Source organism: Notolepis coatsorum, assembly GCF_963971535.1.
Source record: "Notolepis coatsorum genome assembly, chromosome: 15".
Lineage (NCBI taxonomy): Eukaryota > Metazoa > Chordata > Actinopteri > Aulopiformes > Paralepididae > Notolepis > Notolepis coatsorum.
In genome coordinates, this window is record NC_140179.1 from 82,908,610 (window position 1) to 82,927,084 (window position 18,475).

Here is an 18,475-nt window from a genome sequence, read left to right on the forward strand (position 1 = left end):
TTGTTTTTGCCACTGAAACAGAAATCTCACTCTGAAATCCTGCAAGGTGTGAGTTGTTGCAGGAAGACAGAGTTGGAAACGAGTAACGTTACCATATCTAAAAGATCGAATGTTTGTGCATTTCCAAAATGTGCCAACAACATGTCACCCACTTTGCGTAGTGTTCATATACCATTAATATGGACGCGCTGAAGTTGTGACTAGCTTAACCGTTAATGTTAGTTGTGCTACAGTACATGGACCCAAACCCAAAGAACACATCCTGTACCATAACACGTTCTCAAGAAATGAGTGGAGAGACCTGCTGCAGAGAGAGTGGAGGTAATGTAATTATTACAAATGGTAACTAACTTTTTTGACCGACTAAGTATTGAGAATCATGTATGTGCATTGTTATTGCGTTTAGATTTCCCTAAACGAGTACTTGTTCACCCCTCGAGTAATTCATGCCATCACTCGATCTGGAAAAAGATTACTGGTGTATACTGTGCTCATGAATAAATGAATATGTGTGTTTTGCATCACTAAGGCTTTGAAGATCCCCATCAGATGTATTTTAAACCCTAGAAATATTATATATTGAATAACAATTTGTATAAATATGGTTTTCCTACTGAAAATGCCATAGCAGCATCTCTACACCTTTACCCTCATTGCGAATTGGCTGCTATCCTGGAGAATCCCTCCCACCCCCCTCGGCAGGATGTGACGGCTGTGGGACCAGGCCTAAACCGCCTGTGATCCCCCCACCTGCAAATATGGATTTTTGGATAATAAAAAAAAGTGCGTGTAATAAGCGTGAGCCTTGGCAGGTGCGCTCATCACTAAGGGGAATCCCCTTACGCGTCGACATAATGACGTATGTGCGTGAGGCATCCCCCCCCTGTCCGGACAGACTGACGTCCTCGGCGTCAGAGCAGATATTAACATATCCTGCTCGTTGCAGAGGGGAGGGTCCCCCATACCTATGCCTGGCTAATGGGGATCCGAATAAACTAAACTAAACCCTCATTGCGAATTGGCTGCTATCCTGGAGAATCCCTCCCACCCCCTCGGCAGTATGTGACGGCTGTGGGACCAGGCCCTGTGATCCCCCCCCCCCCACCTGCAAATATGGGTTTTTGTAAAATTTCACTAATGTGTTTAATGTATGCCTCAAACAAAATGACAAGTGAAGGCCCTGTTACCTTTTCTGATAAAGAAAAGTAAGCGGGCAGCGGTTATTTGTCTTGTGAAATGGAGCCGTGGGTCTCTCGTGTGCAAGTCTTTAAACAACGTAGCCTCCGAGCCCACGGATGGTGGTTGGTTTTCGTGTTGGGTGTTTCAGGCGATAAAGGGGACATATGCTTTGCATATGCTTTTCACTTATAAATCAACACAGGGCTAAGACAATGCTCCTAGAGGTTCCAGTTTCACCTTGTATATCTTTGCTTTCATGAGGTTGTCCGGGGGGGTGAAGATATAAATCCTTATCTTTGGGTATACTATATACATTTTGTGAAATCCTAGGGCGGCTGGGTGGCGCAGCGGTCTAAGCGCTCGTCACCAACGCGTGAGACACCGGTATCGAATCCGGCTGTCAGCGTTGGGCCGGCCGTCATACTGACTCAATTGGCAGAGTCAGCGGGAGGGGAGTCGATGGGTGGTAATCTGGTCGTTGTAAACAGCGACTCCTACAGGTCGGTCAGGGCGCCTGCACAGCAAGGACAGGAGATGTCGAGGGTAGTGTGAGCCTCCCACACGTTACACCTCGCTAATGAGAGTCCGCACTGGCAGGTGAAAAGAAGTGGTGTATCGGAGGGGAAATGCGATAGATTCTTCAACCCTCCCTACGAGCGACCAGTGGGGGGCACATGCGAGCAACGATCAAGACGGGACGGGGGAATTGTCACAACTAAATTGGGATGGGAGAAAAAAAACTGAAAAAGTGGATACAATTTTTTTTTAAATCCTGACGAGTGCGTGTAATAAGCGTGAGCCTTGGCAGGTGCGCTCATCACTAAGGGGAATCCCCTTACGCGTCGACATAATGACGTATGTGCGTGAGGCCCCCCCCCCTGTCCGGACAGACTGACGTCCTCAGCGTCAGAGCAGATATTAACATATCCTGCTTGTCGCAGAGGGGAGGGTCCCCCATACCCGCCGACTCAAAATGAGTGGGGTTGTGTGTGGGTCCCGTCTAAATGTCGTCACAGGGTCCCAGTTCTGAATTAATTCGAGAGGAGGTTATACTGGTAAATTGTCGGGCGGCTCAGCTAAGATCCCAGCTCACACTGTCAAATGTATCTGGCTCTGCGGGATAAACTAGCGTCGTCTCCCTCTCAAAGAGGTGAATGTAGCGACAGGTGTTTTTTCCCATGTTCTGTATGGAAATCCCGTGCCAAGGGCCTCTACGAGGGGCCGGGTCTCTCCTATCTCCAGATGGGGGAGAAACGATGGGTTGGGGCTTGTCTTATCAATACCCCCAAAGCCGTTCTCAGGTTTTACGGACCTAGCTCTGTTATCAGAGCCCGCAGCTATGACAGCCCTGGCCAAACAGAGGCCGATTTTGAATCCAGTCCTTTCTTTTGGCGAAGCAGGCCAGTTACAGCCCCAATGTATAGGTTATAAATGTAAGTGTCTGTCCCCTGTTTTTTGATACAATTAACGTACTGGGGAAGGGAAGTCGGTGCCTGGTCCCGAGCATTTTAACGCTGTCTTGGGGAGCGGCACGCCCTGGTCTGTCCGAACAGCATAACAGCGTGTATGTGGTCAGACAGGAGGGAGTACGTCTCCGCCAGGCGGCAGTCGAGCTCTGCTCTTGCTAAGGAATCTGCTAGCTTGAGGGCCCCCTACATTTCCGTTTGGAAATGACGGGGCAGATCGAAGATCAGAGGGGGACCACGCGGAGCTGCTTTTGAGCAGTCAGTCCCGGTAGCGCCCCTTGTGGTTTACGGTCAATCGAGTTCACATCCGGCAATGTGTCTGAAGCACTCGCCATTGCTATGTTGAACAATCATGGACTTGCCCACCAGCATGCAGCGCCTGTCATGGCCGCGCCGGCCCAGGCCCCAGCCCCTCGCGGCCTGAGACTCGATCGGCCCAGGGCTGACGTGGGCGTGTCAATAGAGGAACGTGTTCATCCGACGTTGGGACGTATTCTGCACCGGCTCAGGCATAGAGGATGCCCAGGCCCCCGTCCAATTGTTTCAGTGCGCCGGGCCTGTGCTTGCTGAAAGCCGGCGCCGCTACCGGACCTTTGCAGGACCTGATCGCCGTCATGCGCTCTCTGGCTGTCATCCCGGTCGCTACATGTGTCCTGCGCACCGAGCTACTTCAGCTACACCAGGAACGAGACGAGACATTCCGCGCACTCGCTGCCAGAGTGCGGGGCAAAGCAGAGACATGCGCATATAGTGCGGCATGCGTGTGTGGTGCGAACGTCGACTACACCGACCACATTGTCCGCGATGTCCTGCTCAATGGCATTTATGACTCTGACATACGCCGCGAGGCGCTGGGGACGACTGACATCCTGGTCAAGCCAGTTAACGAGGTAATCACGCTCGTCGAGAACAAGGAGATGGCCTGTAACGCTCTCCCGTCGTCCTCCCTGTCAGCCATGTTGTCATTCCGGCGCCTTAAGACGACTCCACAGACGAGCCCCGCCCGAGCCCTGCGGACGGGGCTAAACGAGCGTGATGCCCGGAATGCAAGAGCGTCTTTAACATTTTCACGGAGGGGCCTCGCGGGTGGAATCCTAAGCCTCACTAGGTGTGCATCGGCTGCTACAGGGCCCGCCGACCACAGAGGCGTCAACAGCCACCATCCGACGGTCAACAGGCTGCCGTGGGGTCGGAGCTGATCTCCCAGGTCTCATCGGTGCAAGCTGGAGCCCGCCCTGGCCGACGTTGCGGGAGCCATCGCCGACGCCACGCCCCTACGTCGCATGGCTGTGTCAACAGGCCTGCACCTATCAGACTCGAGCACCACATCTTCTCCAAGGGCGAATGGAAACGAGCCAGGCTGAGAGACCACCCCCGAGCACTGATCACCATCTCGGTGGACATGCCAGTCGGACTGAGGGATGGCACCAGCAACCGGGGCTCAGCCAACGGGGCTCGGATATCTGCCGTCGCAGCCACTGGCGCGCAGTCGGACCTTTGGTCTCTGGAGGAGTTCCTGGCCTGCGCTTTCGCGCAGGACGACCTGCGACCCGTCAGCCTCAGCCTGTCAGCCGCCAATCGATCCCCCATAGCCATTGAGGGAGCGTTCTTCGCTAGGCTCTCGACGACCTGCAGTGGGGGGTGCGTTACTGTTCCATGGTATACGTGAGCAGCTCAGTCCGGGCCATGTTCCTCTCCTACGAGTCGTTGCTCAACCTCGGCCTCTTGCCTATGAACTTCCCGTCGGACGACGTTACAGGGGGGCCCAGGGACAGGCGTAGCCCTGACACGGCTGACACGCCAGACCAGCCGGTGTCCGTCAATGCTACGAGGTCAACCAACGGCGGCTGCGTAGGGCCAGGTGACCCCCAGGACGCACAGTGCTCATGCCCCCAGCACACGGTCCCCCCTGCGCGCCCCGTGGCACTGCCGTTCCCCTGTACGCCAGAGAATAACAGCCGGATGAAAGGTTGGCTACTCGGGAGATATGCCTCGTCGACGTTCAACACCTGCCCTCATCGGGCATTGCCATGCATGGAAGGGCCGCCTATCGAGATGCACATGGACCCCGCAGCTACACCCAAGGCATGCCACACCGTGGCCAAAGTGCCTCTACACTGGCAGCGGAGGGTCCACGATGACCTCCTGCGGGACGAGGCCCTTGGGGTCATTGAACGTGTGCCATACGGCGATCCTGTCACGTGGTGCCATCGTATGGTAGTCACTCGGAAGCACGACGGTTCCCCCCGCAGAACCGTGGACCTCTCCCCCCTCAACAAGTTCTGCCAACGTGAAACCTTTGCCACCGAGTCTCCGTTCCACCTCGCACGCCACGTCCCGAAGGGCACCTGGAAGACCGTCACGGACGCCTGGAACGGCTACCACAGCGTCCCCCTGCGTAAGTCGTATCGCCACCTCACTACCTTCATCACGCCATTCGGCCGTTGGCGCTACACCAGGGCACCACAGGGCTTCCTGTCGTCAGGGGATGGCTACAACCGCCGGTTCGACGCCGTCCTCTCAGACTATGAGCGCAAGGAACGCTGTGTGGATGACACCATCCACTATGACACTGACCTGGAGCAACACTGGTGGAGGACCATCGACTTCCTCACGTGTGTCGGCCGGTCGGGCATCGTGTTGAACCCGGATAAGCTTCAATTCGCGGAGAGTTGCGTCGATTTCGCTGGCTTCAGGGTGTCGGAGTCTACCATCGAACCACTCCCGAAATACTTGGACGCCATCCGGGACTTCCCTACACCGGGTTCCACGACGGATATCAGGAGCTGGTTCGGCCTTGTTAACCAGGTGGCTAACTATGCTCAGCTGCGTGACACGATGGCTCCATTCAAGCCATTCCTCAGCCCACGTTGTGTGTTCCGATGGTCCCCCGCTCTGAAGGAGGCCTTCCAGACGTCCAAGCAGGCCATAATTGGGGCCATCCGTGAGGGCGTGGAGATCTACAACATGCAGAAGCGTACCTGCCTTCGCCCTGACTGGTCCAAGCTCGGCATTGGCTACTTCCTGCTCCAGCAGCACTGTCACTGTGCCTCGGGCGTACCGGACTGCTGTTCAGGAGGATGGAGGATCACCCTCGCGGGGTCGCGTTTCCTGTCCCCTGCGGAGCAGCGTTATGCGGCTGTCGAAGGAGAGGCCCTGGCCGTGGCCTAGGGTCTGGAACAGATGCGGTACTTCACGCAGGGGTCCGACAACAAGCCGCTGGTGAAGATCTTTGGCGACCGCACGCTGGATGAGATTACGAACTTGCGTTTATTTAGACTCAAGCAGCGCACCCTCCCGTGGCGCTTTGACATTGTGCATCTGCCTAGCAAGAGCAGCTATGCCGCTGACGCCACTTCAAGGCACCCTTCCCCCTCGGGCTCGACGAACGGCATCTCACTGGCTGCCGAGCAAGCCTGACACCGTGGAATCAGCACTCATGGCCTCCATCCGTGACGATGCACGAGAGCTCGTGCCGTCTCTTGGCCCCTCCTCGCACGGGAAACAGCGGCTGACGAGGGCCTTGGCCACCTCCTCCGCCTCATCGAGCAGGAGGGTGGGATTGACATCAATGACCCCGCCCTGGCGAGCCTGTCATCCGTCTGTGAGTCCGTCTACGCACAGGATGGCGTCCTGCTCTATCAGGACCGCGTCGTGGTTCCCCCATCCTTCCGTGAGAGAGTCCTTTGGCATCTCCACGCCGCCCACCAGGGGACTTCAGCGATGGGGCAGCATGCCCGAGCGATAGTCTACTGGCCCGGGATGTCAGGGGATATTCAAGCCACTAGGGACGGGTGTGCAGACTGCAACCGCAATGCTCCGTCACAGGCGGCTACACCCCCCCTGCCATCATCACCCCCATCCACTCCGTTCGAGGCGGTGTTTGCGGACTTCTTCGACTATGGGGGCCGCCACTACCTAGTTGTCGGGGACCGGCTCTCGGGCTGGGTAGAGGTCCTGAGCTCTACGGCTGGTACTGCCCTGGCAGGCTCAGCGGGCCTGGTCCAACACCTCCATTCGTTCTTCACCACTTTCGGCGTACCGGAGGAGCTCTCAAGCGACGGTGGTCCGGAATTCAAGGCGAGCCACACTGAGGACTTCCTCCGCCTATGGCACGTTAAGCACCGTGTATCCTCCGTCAGCTTTCCGCAGTTGAACGGGAGGGCAGAAGTGGCGGTGAAGACTGCTAAGCGCCTCCTGATGTCCAACACCGGCCCGTCGGGCAGCCTTGATCAGGACCGCTTCCTGCGTGCGATGCTGCAGTTGAGAAACACACCTGACCCCGACTGCAACCTCTCGCCAGCGCAGATCATCTTCGGCCGCCCTCTTCGGGGCTCGCTCTCCTTCGTGAACCGCCTCGAGAAGTTCTCGAACCCGCATATCCGCCTGCTGTGGCGCGAGGCATGGGCGGCAAAGGAGGACGTCCTTCGGACCCGTATGTCCCGTACCACCGAGTCTCTGGGGACTCACTCGAGACCGCTCCGCCCGTTGGCACTCGGCGAGAGAGTATTCCTCCAGAACCAGCAGGGCCCGAGCCCTCACAAATGGGACAGGTCAGGGGTGGTGGTGGAGTCACTGGGCCACAACCAGTATCGGGTCAGGGACGGTTCGGGATGTCTGACATTGCGCAACCGGCGTTTCCTCCGTGCCTACACACTGGCCACACCCTGTGCCCATCAGCAGTCGGCTGCGCCGTCGCCACCACCTACTGCCCTGGGACATCTGCCCCCACCCGTTGTCCCCACCCCGGCCCCCACCCGTCAGCCCCTGCCCGCGATGCCCCAGGGGTTTACTCAGAAGCCGGCTGATGGGCCCTGCGACACGGCTACGGGCGCCTTCTCTACGGCGCCTGCTGATGAGGGGGCCTCTGACCTCACTGCTCCTGCCGGTGCCTTCCTGGGCACGCCGCTCCCGGTGCCACGTCGCCACCGACACTGCCCCTGCCTACTCGGCCGGGCCGCGTGAAGAGGCCGCCAGCACGTTACGAGCCCGAGTCCGGCAGCTGGATACAGGATTTAGACCGTTAATCTATTCCTACCCTTAGCTTTCCGGTCTGGGGGGGATGAAGAGTTTATCGCCGGCCACTAGAGGGCAGCGTCTTACCAGCATCCAACCGGACATGCCTTGTTCTGCGCTGTTATTGCTGAGAGGCCATCTTAGTTCTCATTCCTCACTTCGCCTCCTGCAGAGACGTTCGTTCACTCATACACGTGAGATGCTTAATGCACCATTACTGTTCATACATATTATATATTATATTATATATGCATTATATAGATATATATATATATTTATGTGTTACCATAGTGTTATTATGTATCCATGTTATACGTTGTCAGCTGAGCTTGCTGTCTTGGTCTGTTTCAGGGTGTCTTCATCTTTGTCTGTATTAAATACTGAAACTGACATTGATGAGTGTGTTTCTTCACATACAATGTGTAATCACAACAAGTAGACACAAGGTGGCAATACTTGCTCATGCACTGTCACAAGGAACAAAGGTTATCCTATAACCCTAGTTATATGATTACTGGCAAGCGTCTTGCTTTGCGGCCCTGAGGACCCCTGACTGTCTTTCGAATGAAATTCAGACTCAGAAGGAGGAGCACAGCCACGCCACAGGGTTGTGACCGGGAGTGGGCGTGGCTGGATGCTTGTGCATGAGAAATACTTTCAATGTATACATGATTAGGTATGAACGAGCTGTTCAGTAGGCAGAGCAAGACGCTTGCCAGTAATCATATAACTAGGGTTATAGGATAACATAACCTTCGTTCCTTGTGACAGTGCATGAGCAAGTACTGCCACCTTGTGTCTACTTGTTGTGATTACACATTTTATGCATTCATCACTGTTTATTCTTATAAACGGCTGTACTCAAAGGACACCATTGTTTGACGCCAAGAAGGAAGATAGCAAGAGAAAGCTGCTTATTTAATCTTATTCTTCGCGTGGGAACTCATCTAGACATTGATTTCATTCTTGATATTTGGTCGGGTATCAGTTCTAATTATTGTTCTAATAGCAGTGTATGCACATCATGTATTACTTTATGCACACAGCGACTTTTATTTTGTAAAGACGATCCGGAAGTGATTGTGCTACGCAACATGGGGAAATGATACGGGCCATTGTTACAGTTATTGTTGCTAGATTTGATCAAGTTGCTGTTAGTTAATAACAGGGACATTTAAAAACATTAGAGGATCCAGAGCAGAGTTTCAGTTGAGCTAAAAATCTGGAGGCCTGACTGCAGCTTGGCGTGTTGCTTTTGACTCTAATGTGTTTTCTGTCACGATGAGGACCGGTGAGTAATAACAACAACAAAATAGGTCTATGACGTGTGCCTGGGTTGTGGGGAACACCACTCAAATACCATGGCAGAGGACACTATGATAATGTTTGTTATTTACATGACCTATTATACAAATTTGTGTAAACACAGGCTTCGCTCTCAAAGCCATTCAAAATGTACTGTACACTGTACATTGGAATATTGACAAAGCCATACGTGGTCATTTACTGTACATTGGAGGGGGTTGGGTTTGGACATTTACAGGGGCCAGTTTCGAATTGCAGCCTCCTCTTTGAGAGTGGTTTTGAAAGTGGGTAGTGATCATTCACATTCCTTTACAGCTGTGGGTAGGGCATTCCACATTGATGTGGCATAATTGCGATTTGCGAAATGTGTTTAGTCCCTTGTTTGAGCCGAATCTGGGTTTAACATGATTTGTGGAGCTGGTGTTGTGATCGTGGTATTCACTGACCTTTGGGAAGTATTTTGACATGTACATGGGTACCTTGGTCGTGTAGTGATTGATTGATTGATTGAAAACTTTATTAACAGATTGCAGAATGGGTACAATACAGTACAGCTCAATACACACAATTGTTAAGGGGATGCAGACCAGAGAAAGACTTTCGTCTTGTTTACACCAGGGTCCCCCATTTTCAATTCATCAGGACATATTATGACATACGACATACAGATAGACAGTACTGCTACATCTATACATTTATGACATACCTGATTTGCAAATACAGTATAGTTTGTGATACAAAAATAGTCCAGAAAAGAGAGTATTTTGATGTAAAAACTGTACATTGGAGGAGGTTGGGTGGGGGGGGGGGGACACTGTACAACTGTACAAGCAAAACTGTACATTGGAATATTGAAAAAACCATACTAGTTAATTTACTGTGCATTGGAGGGGGTTGGGTTAGGACATTTACAGGGGCCAGTTTCGAATTGCAGTCTCCCGTAGGTGTTCTTTGAGAGTGGTTTTGAAAGTGGGTAGTGAATAGTGATTCACATTCCTTTACAGCTTTGGGTAGGGCATTCCACATTGATGTGGCATAATTGCTCCCTTGTTTGAGCCGAATCTGGGTTTAACATGATTTGTGGAGCTCCCTCTGGTGTTGTCATCATGGTATTCACTGACCTTTGGGAAGTATTGGGTACCTTGGTGGTCGTGTAGTGTATCTTGTAGACCAAGCCCAATGGCCCATTGCAAGTTGCTGTAATCTGTCGTCTACTCTAAGCCAGTGGTTCCCAAAGTCGGGGTCGCGACCCAAAGGTGGGCCGCGAGCAGTCACGGGAGGGCCGCAAGATGATAAAAAAAAATTCAATTTTTTTTTTTGTCAGGCCACTGAACTTAGAAGCAGGCCAGGACAGTGTTTCTATTTGTATTCTAAAATTCTATTATATTGTATTCTAAAATGTGACTATATGGTTTTATATTAACTTAATAAATAAACAAAAGCAAAAAATCGACTTATTTCAACGAACATTTCAAACTAAATAACAGATTATGCACATAAAACGCTGAAAACAACCGAAGCAACAATAGTATTTTAATGAGGCTATTATTATTATCATTATTATTTTGCAACAAGTTAGCCCTCTCATAAACAGCACATATAAATGAATAACTAACTTGAACTAACTTAATAGGATTGAAGTGATATTTGGCTTAAAAAATCGGTCGTCTGAAAAAAAAAAAGCCTGACGATGTGCATTGGGCCTCTGACGCCTTATTTTCTGGGTCCCGGCCTGAAAAGTTTGGGAACCCCTGCTCTAAGCCATCCTAGGTTGTCAAAGTGGGCAGGGGTGAGGTGGGTTCTAGGAGTCAGGTCAAGCAGTAGTCTGACCAGTTTGTTTTGAGATGTTTGTAATTTTGTTTTTAGCGCCTTTGAGGTGCTTTGGTACCATGAGGTTCATTCATTCAATCTTTATTTATACTCGATAATACACTGAGTAATTAAACTCATTTACAGTGCCGTCGAGATGTTACATACACAAGTGTCACAGTGTGTTCATAAATATAAAGACATCAGACAATCAGAATAATTGAGAGCACATTTTAAAATACATTAAAAAAAAATAATAAATCTTTTAAAAAGAATAAAATAGCTCAAAATTAAAACAGAGGTAATAATTTAAAAACAATTACATATTGTGGTGACCTGATTGGTCATTAAGGTTCTAAACCGACCCATAGACACTAGAGTGTCTAGTTTCAGTGTTTCCTGCAGGGTATTCCATGATGTAGGGGCAAAAAAGCCAAAAGCAGATCTACCAAGTTCAGTACAAACTCTAGGCACTCTAAGTGTAAGCCAAAAACTGGATCGTGTACGACAGGGTCCAGTGGTCCATTCCAATAAAGAACTAATATAATTTGGACAATCTCTAATTATGGCTTTATAGATAAAAAGATTGCAATGCAACTTACGTCTCTCTGCCAGAGAGGCCCACCCGACCTTATTATATAGGATACAATGGTGAGTACCATAACTATCACCGGTGATAAATCTAATGGCTGAATGATAAACAGAGTCTAAGGGCTTAAGAGTGGAAGCCGCTGCATGTCTATAAATCACATCTCCGTAATCCAAAACAGATAGGAATACTGCTTCAACAACTCTCTTTCTACTAATCATAGGGAAGTTGGCTCTATTTCTATACAAAAAGCCAATCTTTTTCCGTAATTTACTGGCGAGAACGCCCACATGATATTTAAATGTAAGTCCTTCATCAATCCAAATACCAAGGTATTTGTATTCTGAAACTCTCTCGATATAAGAACTGTTCAGAGTCGATATATGCAAGTCACTATAAACAATATTTTTGGCTTTGGAAAACAACATGAATTTAGTTTTACTGGCATTAAGCACCAATTTTAGACTAATAAGTGCATCTTGCAGGGCGTCAAAGGAGAGTTGTAAATATTTAGTGGCCAGTTGCACAGAATCAGCAGTACAATAGAGAACTGTGTCATCCGCGTAAAGGTGGCTTTGACAGGTGCAAGCATAGTCGTAGTACCCTTGAATGAGTGCTCCTGCCAGAGTCTTCAGGGTACTCTTGTTTACCAGAGAGGAGATCCGGTACAAGAATCGAGTTCGTTGGTTGACTTTTTTTATTACATTGGTTGCCATTTTGTCACAGGAAAGATTAGCCTCTAGGATGGAACCCAGGTAGGTAATTTCATCTTTCCTTGTCACAATATTGTCACCCACTGTAACAGAGAAGCTGTTTGTCTTGCTGAGTTTGTTATTTGATCCGAAGAGAATGGACTTGATCCGAAGAGTTTGTTATCTGCGAGCCAGGTGCAGATTCTGCCAAGTTCCGAGCTGAGGGCTTTTTCTACCTGCAACTTGTCCTTGTCAGAGACCAGCAGGGCTGAGTCGTCCGCAATATGTCATCAGGCATAACGTCTGGTACATGTTCTGTTTCAGACAGACCTGATTATACTACTAGTATAGAGTAGACCAGTCCTGAGTGACAACAGGCCTTTTACAACTACTACTACTACTACTACTACTACTACTACTACTACTACTACTACTACTACTACTACTACTACTACTACTACTACTACTACTATGATTTAAGCAAATTTTGGTACAAACTCAGTCATTCAGTGGATCCACAAGATCAGTCTCCCATCACTGCCAATGATGCAGCTTCATACCTGATAACGTCACAAGTATTTCACACATACACTGTATTTGTTGCGCTGGTTTCTGGCTTTAACACTTTAACTGCCAGAAGACGAGTTTAGGCGTCCTTCCCCGCCATGCTCAAGTTGCCGAAGACGCCGTAACTCGTCTTTGATATCAATATTTCAAAAATCTGTGATCGGATTCATATTTCCCATCCGCTGGCCTGAGACCCACCAAAAAGCCCCACTGAACCCTCTAGCGGTTCAAGAGCGCCATCTGGTGGCCGATCGGCGCAATCGCCTAACAGGAAGTTACTTGGACGATGTGCTGTTCACCCATATTACTTCCGGGCACTCAGTATAGGTTCCGGCACTCTAGCTCGTCACAATACATAGCGATCCGTTGCCAATAACTGGATAAACAACATGATTTGGACGTATATACTATTATACAAGCTGGAAATGGACCGGATATTTTTACATCCCATAATGGAAAACTGTCTACCCCACGCTGATCGCCCAACGGCCCGCGGAGACTGGGGTGAGTTTTAGCGTGTAATATTTCCGTGTTCGACACTAACTGCTATGATGAACATTTTACCCACATTAGATGAATGGTATAACGCTGCCCACGGAATTATAAACGCCCCCTCGCCCATCCGGTCAACATCAGATGACGTGTAGTAACTTCCAGAAGTCCGTCCAGTTGGATTTTTTTTATATCGCGCCGATTGCTATCAAACTGTATTTGATCATCAATATAATGCATTTGGGGCTATAAATCACGTTCTGGAGAAAGCTGCAGAAAGAGATGAAAACATACTTATACTTTAGATCATATTTTAGTATGAATATGTGAATGAAAAAGTTTAACGTTCATACACCCTGAACAATACATATAGGACATTGAATGGGCCCTAATAATGGCAATTTAGCAATAGAATTTAAAAAGTTATAGCCCTGCAAAGAAGGGGAACTTCTCCATAGACAAATAGAGCTGGCAACCTATGGTATATCATGAATTTAGCCTTAGGCAATCAAAGTGTTAAGGAAAGAGTTGTTTATTGTCACTCATTTGGATTGGACTGGTTACTTACTCATTATAATCCTTTTTGATTGACAAGCTAAAAGCAATAGGTTTTGATAGTTTATCAGTGAGCTGGATGCAATCCTACCTGGAGGGGAGAGAACAGATGGAGGTCAACGGTACATTACCCCCCTCCCAGTGAGCTGTGGTGTTCCACAAGGAAGCATACTAGGACCGTTACTGTTACTAATTTATGCAAATGACATGTCGTCAGCTTGTGACTGCAACTTGTTCCTGTTCGCGGATGACTGCTGGTCTCTGACAAGGACAAGTTGCAGGTAGAAAAAGCCCTCAGAATCTGCACCTGGCTCGCAGATAACAAACTCTTCGGATCAAGTCCATTCTCTTCGGATCAAATAACAAACTCAGCAAGACAAACAGCTTCTCTGTTACAGTGGGTGACAATATTGTCACAAGGAAAGATGAAATTACATACCTGGGGTCCATCCTAGAGGCAAATCTTTCCTGTGACAAAATGGCAAACGATGTAATAAAAAAAGTCAACCAACGAACAAGATTCTTGTACCAGATCTCCTCTTTGGTAAACAAGAATACCCTGAAGACTCTAGCAGGAGCACTCATTCAAGGGTACTATGACTAGGCTTGCACCTCATGGTACTAAAGCACCTCAAAGGCACTAAAAACAAGACTACAAACATCACAAAACAAACTGACTGCTGCTTGACCTTACTCCTAAAACACACCTCACCCAGCCTATTTTGACAACCTAGGATGGCTAAGTTAGAGTAGACGACAGAGTACAGCAACTTGTAATGGGCCTGGTCTACAAGATACACTACACCACTAAGGTAACCATGTACATGTCGAGGTACTTCCCAAAGGTCAGTGAATACCACGACCACAACACCAGAGGGAGTTCCACAAATCATGTGCAACCCAGATTTGGCTCAAACAAGGGACTAAACACGTTTCGCAATATGCCACATCAATGTGGAACGCCCTACCCACAGCCATAAAAAAATTTGAATACCTATTCCCTACCCACCTTCAAAACTGCAATTCGAAACTGGCCCCCGTAAATGTCCGAACACCCTCCCACCCACCCCCTCCTAATGTACATTTCCCTCCCCCTAGTATTTACTATACTGTATATTTACATATCTTGTATGTCACAAATGTCAAAAATCAATCACTTGCGTAAACGTAGTTGTAGTTTGTAGAACTAAACCTATATTTTATAGTATCGCTATGGGTCTAATAACGCCCTCGAGTCTCATTGAGCTGCTTCTGGTCAACGTGCAAAAAACAGATTCTTTTTTCATCCGTACATTTCCATTTTATACCGTTTTGAATATGAACATAGTTTGGCCACTTCTGAGCAATTCCAGGGAAAAGACACGTTTTTGTGTAATTCAATAAACACGTTGTAATTTTTCGCCTGATTATCGGATCTTCCTGAAATCAACGCTAGATCATCACTATTATGCTTTGTCATGCATGCAATGTGGCTTAGACCGGCGCCCCCCCCCCCCCCCCCCCTCTCCTGCAACCCAACGGCAGAACAGCTAGACACATAAACACATATAGCTTCAATCGCAGTAGAAATAAATATCAGATCAACGCAAGCTTTCATATATGGTGTCCTTACCTGGTCTCTGAAGTAATGGGAAAAAAAGAATCCAATAATCTCATGGCCATTCCAGTTATCCACAGCGATCGTGCCTCCGACGTTATTGGGCATTGCTCTTCAACGGGCGGGCGGGGTCAGTTGTCCAAGCCATCCCTAGAAGCATGTGTTTTTCCCGGAGCGTTTAGGACCCGCCCCCACACCGCAGCTCAGTATAGAAAATAAACAAACCCGTTTCTAATCGGGTGCATTACTGGCCGAAGGCGTTAGAGGGCGGTATAATACCGTTGCCAGCTCAGACACACTCAGAACAGTATGCACAAGGTGCCCCGCTGAATTATGAATGGATATAGATAATAAAATAAATACCGTGAGTCCGTGACAGAAACGTAGATCTACGTTTCCGGCACTCAACGAGGGATACAAAGATATCGAAGTCAAAACCTCGCTACATTATTAAACGTGATACAAAGCACTTTTTTGAACAGGGATTTTGGCAGGATATGTACCTAAATGATTGGAGCAGGGTCTCTTTAATACCTGACGTTGAATTAGCATGGAATCTCTTCCTGGATATGTTTTTGCCAATTGTTGACAGACACGCCCCCTTTAGGAAGTATAGAGTTAGGGGCAGGGATAACCCCTGGTTTTCTAAAGATTTATCCAACCTCATACGAGAAAGGAATCTCATCTGGGCCAAGGCAAGGAAGGCAAACTCTGAAGCTCTCTGGACCACTTTTAGATGTTTAAGAAATAAATGTACTTCCTTAGTAAAGAAGGCCAAATCAAGTTTTTACTCACTCTCACAACAGAAAACCTAAATAACCCACAGAAATTTTGGCAGACAATCAAATCCTTATCCCCAAATAGCACAGCTGGTCTTCCACCCTGTATTGTATCTGGTCTATCTACTGTGTATGAGAAAACTGAGATGCTCAACTGCTTTAACAAACACTTTGTCTCTTCTGGGTTTCTCTTTGATCAAGTAACAAACAATACCACAACACAGGTCCCACTTGAAACTGAGCCCCCATCACATAATACATTTGATTTTCAGCCCTTCTCTATTGGTGAAGTGCATAAAGCCCTTAAGAATTTGAATCCTAAAAAACGGGCTGGGCCAGACAAACTGGATCCCTATTATTTAAAGCTTTTTGCTGATTTTATTGCAGAACCTCTAACTTATATTTTTAACTTAACCTTGACTTGTAATGAAATACCCAAGATTTGGAAAAAGGCTCATGTTCTACCCCTGTTAAAAGGTGGTGAGCCTTCAAACCCCAACAACTACAGGCCAATTTTTAATTTGTCAGCTTTAGCCAAGATACTGGAAACTCTGGTAAGTAATCAGCTGAAGGAGTTCTTATATAACAATGCTATTTTTTATCTTGTGATCAATCTGGTTTTAGGAAATGTCACAGTACCGTTACAGCAGCTACAAAGGTAGTAAACGACATAATTGGGGCTTTAGATAGGAAACAACATTGTGCTTCCCTTTTTATTGATTTTTCAAAGGCATTTGATACAGTGGACCATAATATAATGAAGCATAGGCTAATTAATGTAGGACTGTCTGACTCTGCTGTTGGCTGGTTCTGTAATTATCTTGCTGACAGGACTCAATGTGTTCAGGCTGATGGTTTTTATTCTGATGTTTTATCTGTCCACAAGGGGGTGCCACAAGGTTCTGTTCTAGGACCATTGTTATTTACAATCTATATCAATAATCTAGGCAAAAATGTTCCAAATGCAAACTTTCATTTTTATGCTGATGACACTGTCATTTACTGTTGTGCTAATACGTTGACAAAAGCTCTGGAAAGTTTGCAAAATACGTTTAAAGAAATAGAATCCCAACTTCAGCAACTAAAGCTTGTTTTAAATCCGGAAAAAACAAAAATGATGATTTTTACTAAATCCAAAACAAAAATGCCTTGTCTTGCCTCTATACACACATCGCAAGGCATTCCTATTCAGATTGTGTCGACTTTTAAATAGTATACCTTGGCTTTTTACTTGATGTAAACCACACGTTGAAAGCCTGGTCAAGAGGCTAAAAGTGAGGTTGGGTTTCTTTTTCAGAAACAAATCGTGCTTTTCTTTTAATGCAAAGAAGCAACTAGTTGCTGCCACTTTTTTACCAGTATTAGATTATGGTGATGTTTTATACATGAATGCCTGTTCCACCTCACTACACATGTTGGACACTGCTTACCATGGTGTATTAAGATTTATTTCTGGATATAGATCACTTACCCATCATTGCACTCTGTATGCTAAAGTTAACTGGCCGTCCTTGACTGCCCGTAGACTGCTTCATTGGTACACCTTCATTTATAAAGCAATTATTGGTCAGCTCCCTTTTTACCTCAGTTCATACCTCACCATCACATCAAACCCATTTTACAGCTTACGATCCCAGGACTATTTATATGCCTCAGTACCCAGAACCCGCACAGAGTTTGGGAAAAGGGCCTTCATGTTCTCTGCTCCCTCTGCCTGGAATGGACTTCAAAAAACGTTGAAACTGCAGGCCCTCACTACCATATCTGATTTTAAAGTTCAAATTAAGGGCATTTTAAAGAATGAGATGGGAGAATGTCGCTGCTTCACTGCATAATGTGCTGTTATATTTTATGTTTTTAACCTGACCTTCTCTCCCCAGCAACCTCCTGCAGGGCCTCACCTTCCATCCTCTTTCTACCTTTTTACCCTACCCTCCAATCTCCCCCAATCCCATTCAATCTGATTTGCTGCAGCTCAAATGTATCCCCTTGCCCCACTTTGCCTTTTATGTCTTTTTTTTTTTTAAACTTTGACCAGTCAGCTGGTTCTTTTAGCGTTTATCGCTTTTTCTGGTCAAGCATGACCGACAGAAACAGGTTGAATGGGGTGTAGATCAGGGGAAAGACACTCTGAGAAAATACGGCGAGTCCGGGAGTCGAACTCGTGTACCCCAGATCCGTGACGCGCACGGTTGTCCCCGACGCCGAAATAGCGTCCGAGGTACGCGGTGAGCTACTGGAGCTCCCCTGCCTTTTATGTCTTTGTCTGTGTTTTGTGTATTTTTGTATGTTTGTTTTTTGTTTTTTGCTGCCATTTTGGCCAGGTCTTGCTCGAAAAAGAGATCTTTGATCTCAAGTGACTACCTGGTAAAATTCAGTCATGAGAACTTTCAGAAAATATCCCACATACTGGAAAATTAAAGTACTGG

The 18,475-nt window shown here is 47.7% G+C and overlaps 1 protein-coding gene across 2 annotated transcripts in view; it reads left to right on the plus strand.

The window, feature by feature from the left end:
- The window catches only part of LOC311241763 (uncharacterized protein), an 85,399-nt gene that overhangs the window by 47,056 nt on the left and 19,868 nt on the right, over positions 1–18,475 (plus strand). Inside the window, exon 1 of one of the 2 annotated variants that reach the window (XM_084330669.1) lies at positions 8,778–8,952. The exons of the other annotated variant lie outside the window; for it this stretch is intronic. Coding sequence (XP_084186795.1) covers positions 8,943–8,952 — 10 coding nt within the window. The 5' untranslated portion in view covers positions 8,778–8,942. Of the gene's footprint in view, positions 1–8,777; positions 8,953–18,475 lie in introns of those variants that run through there. 2 annotated transcript variants of the gene reach the window in all.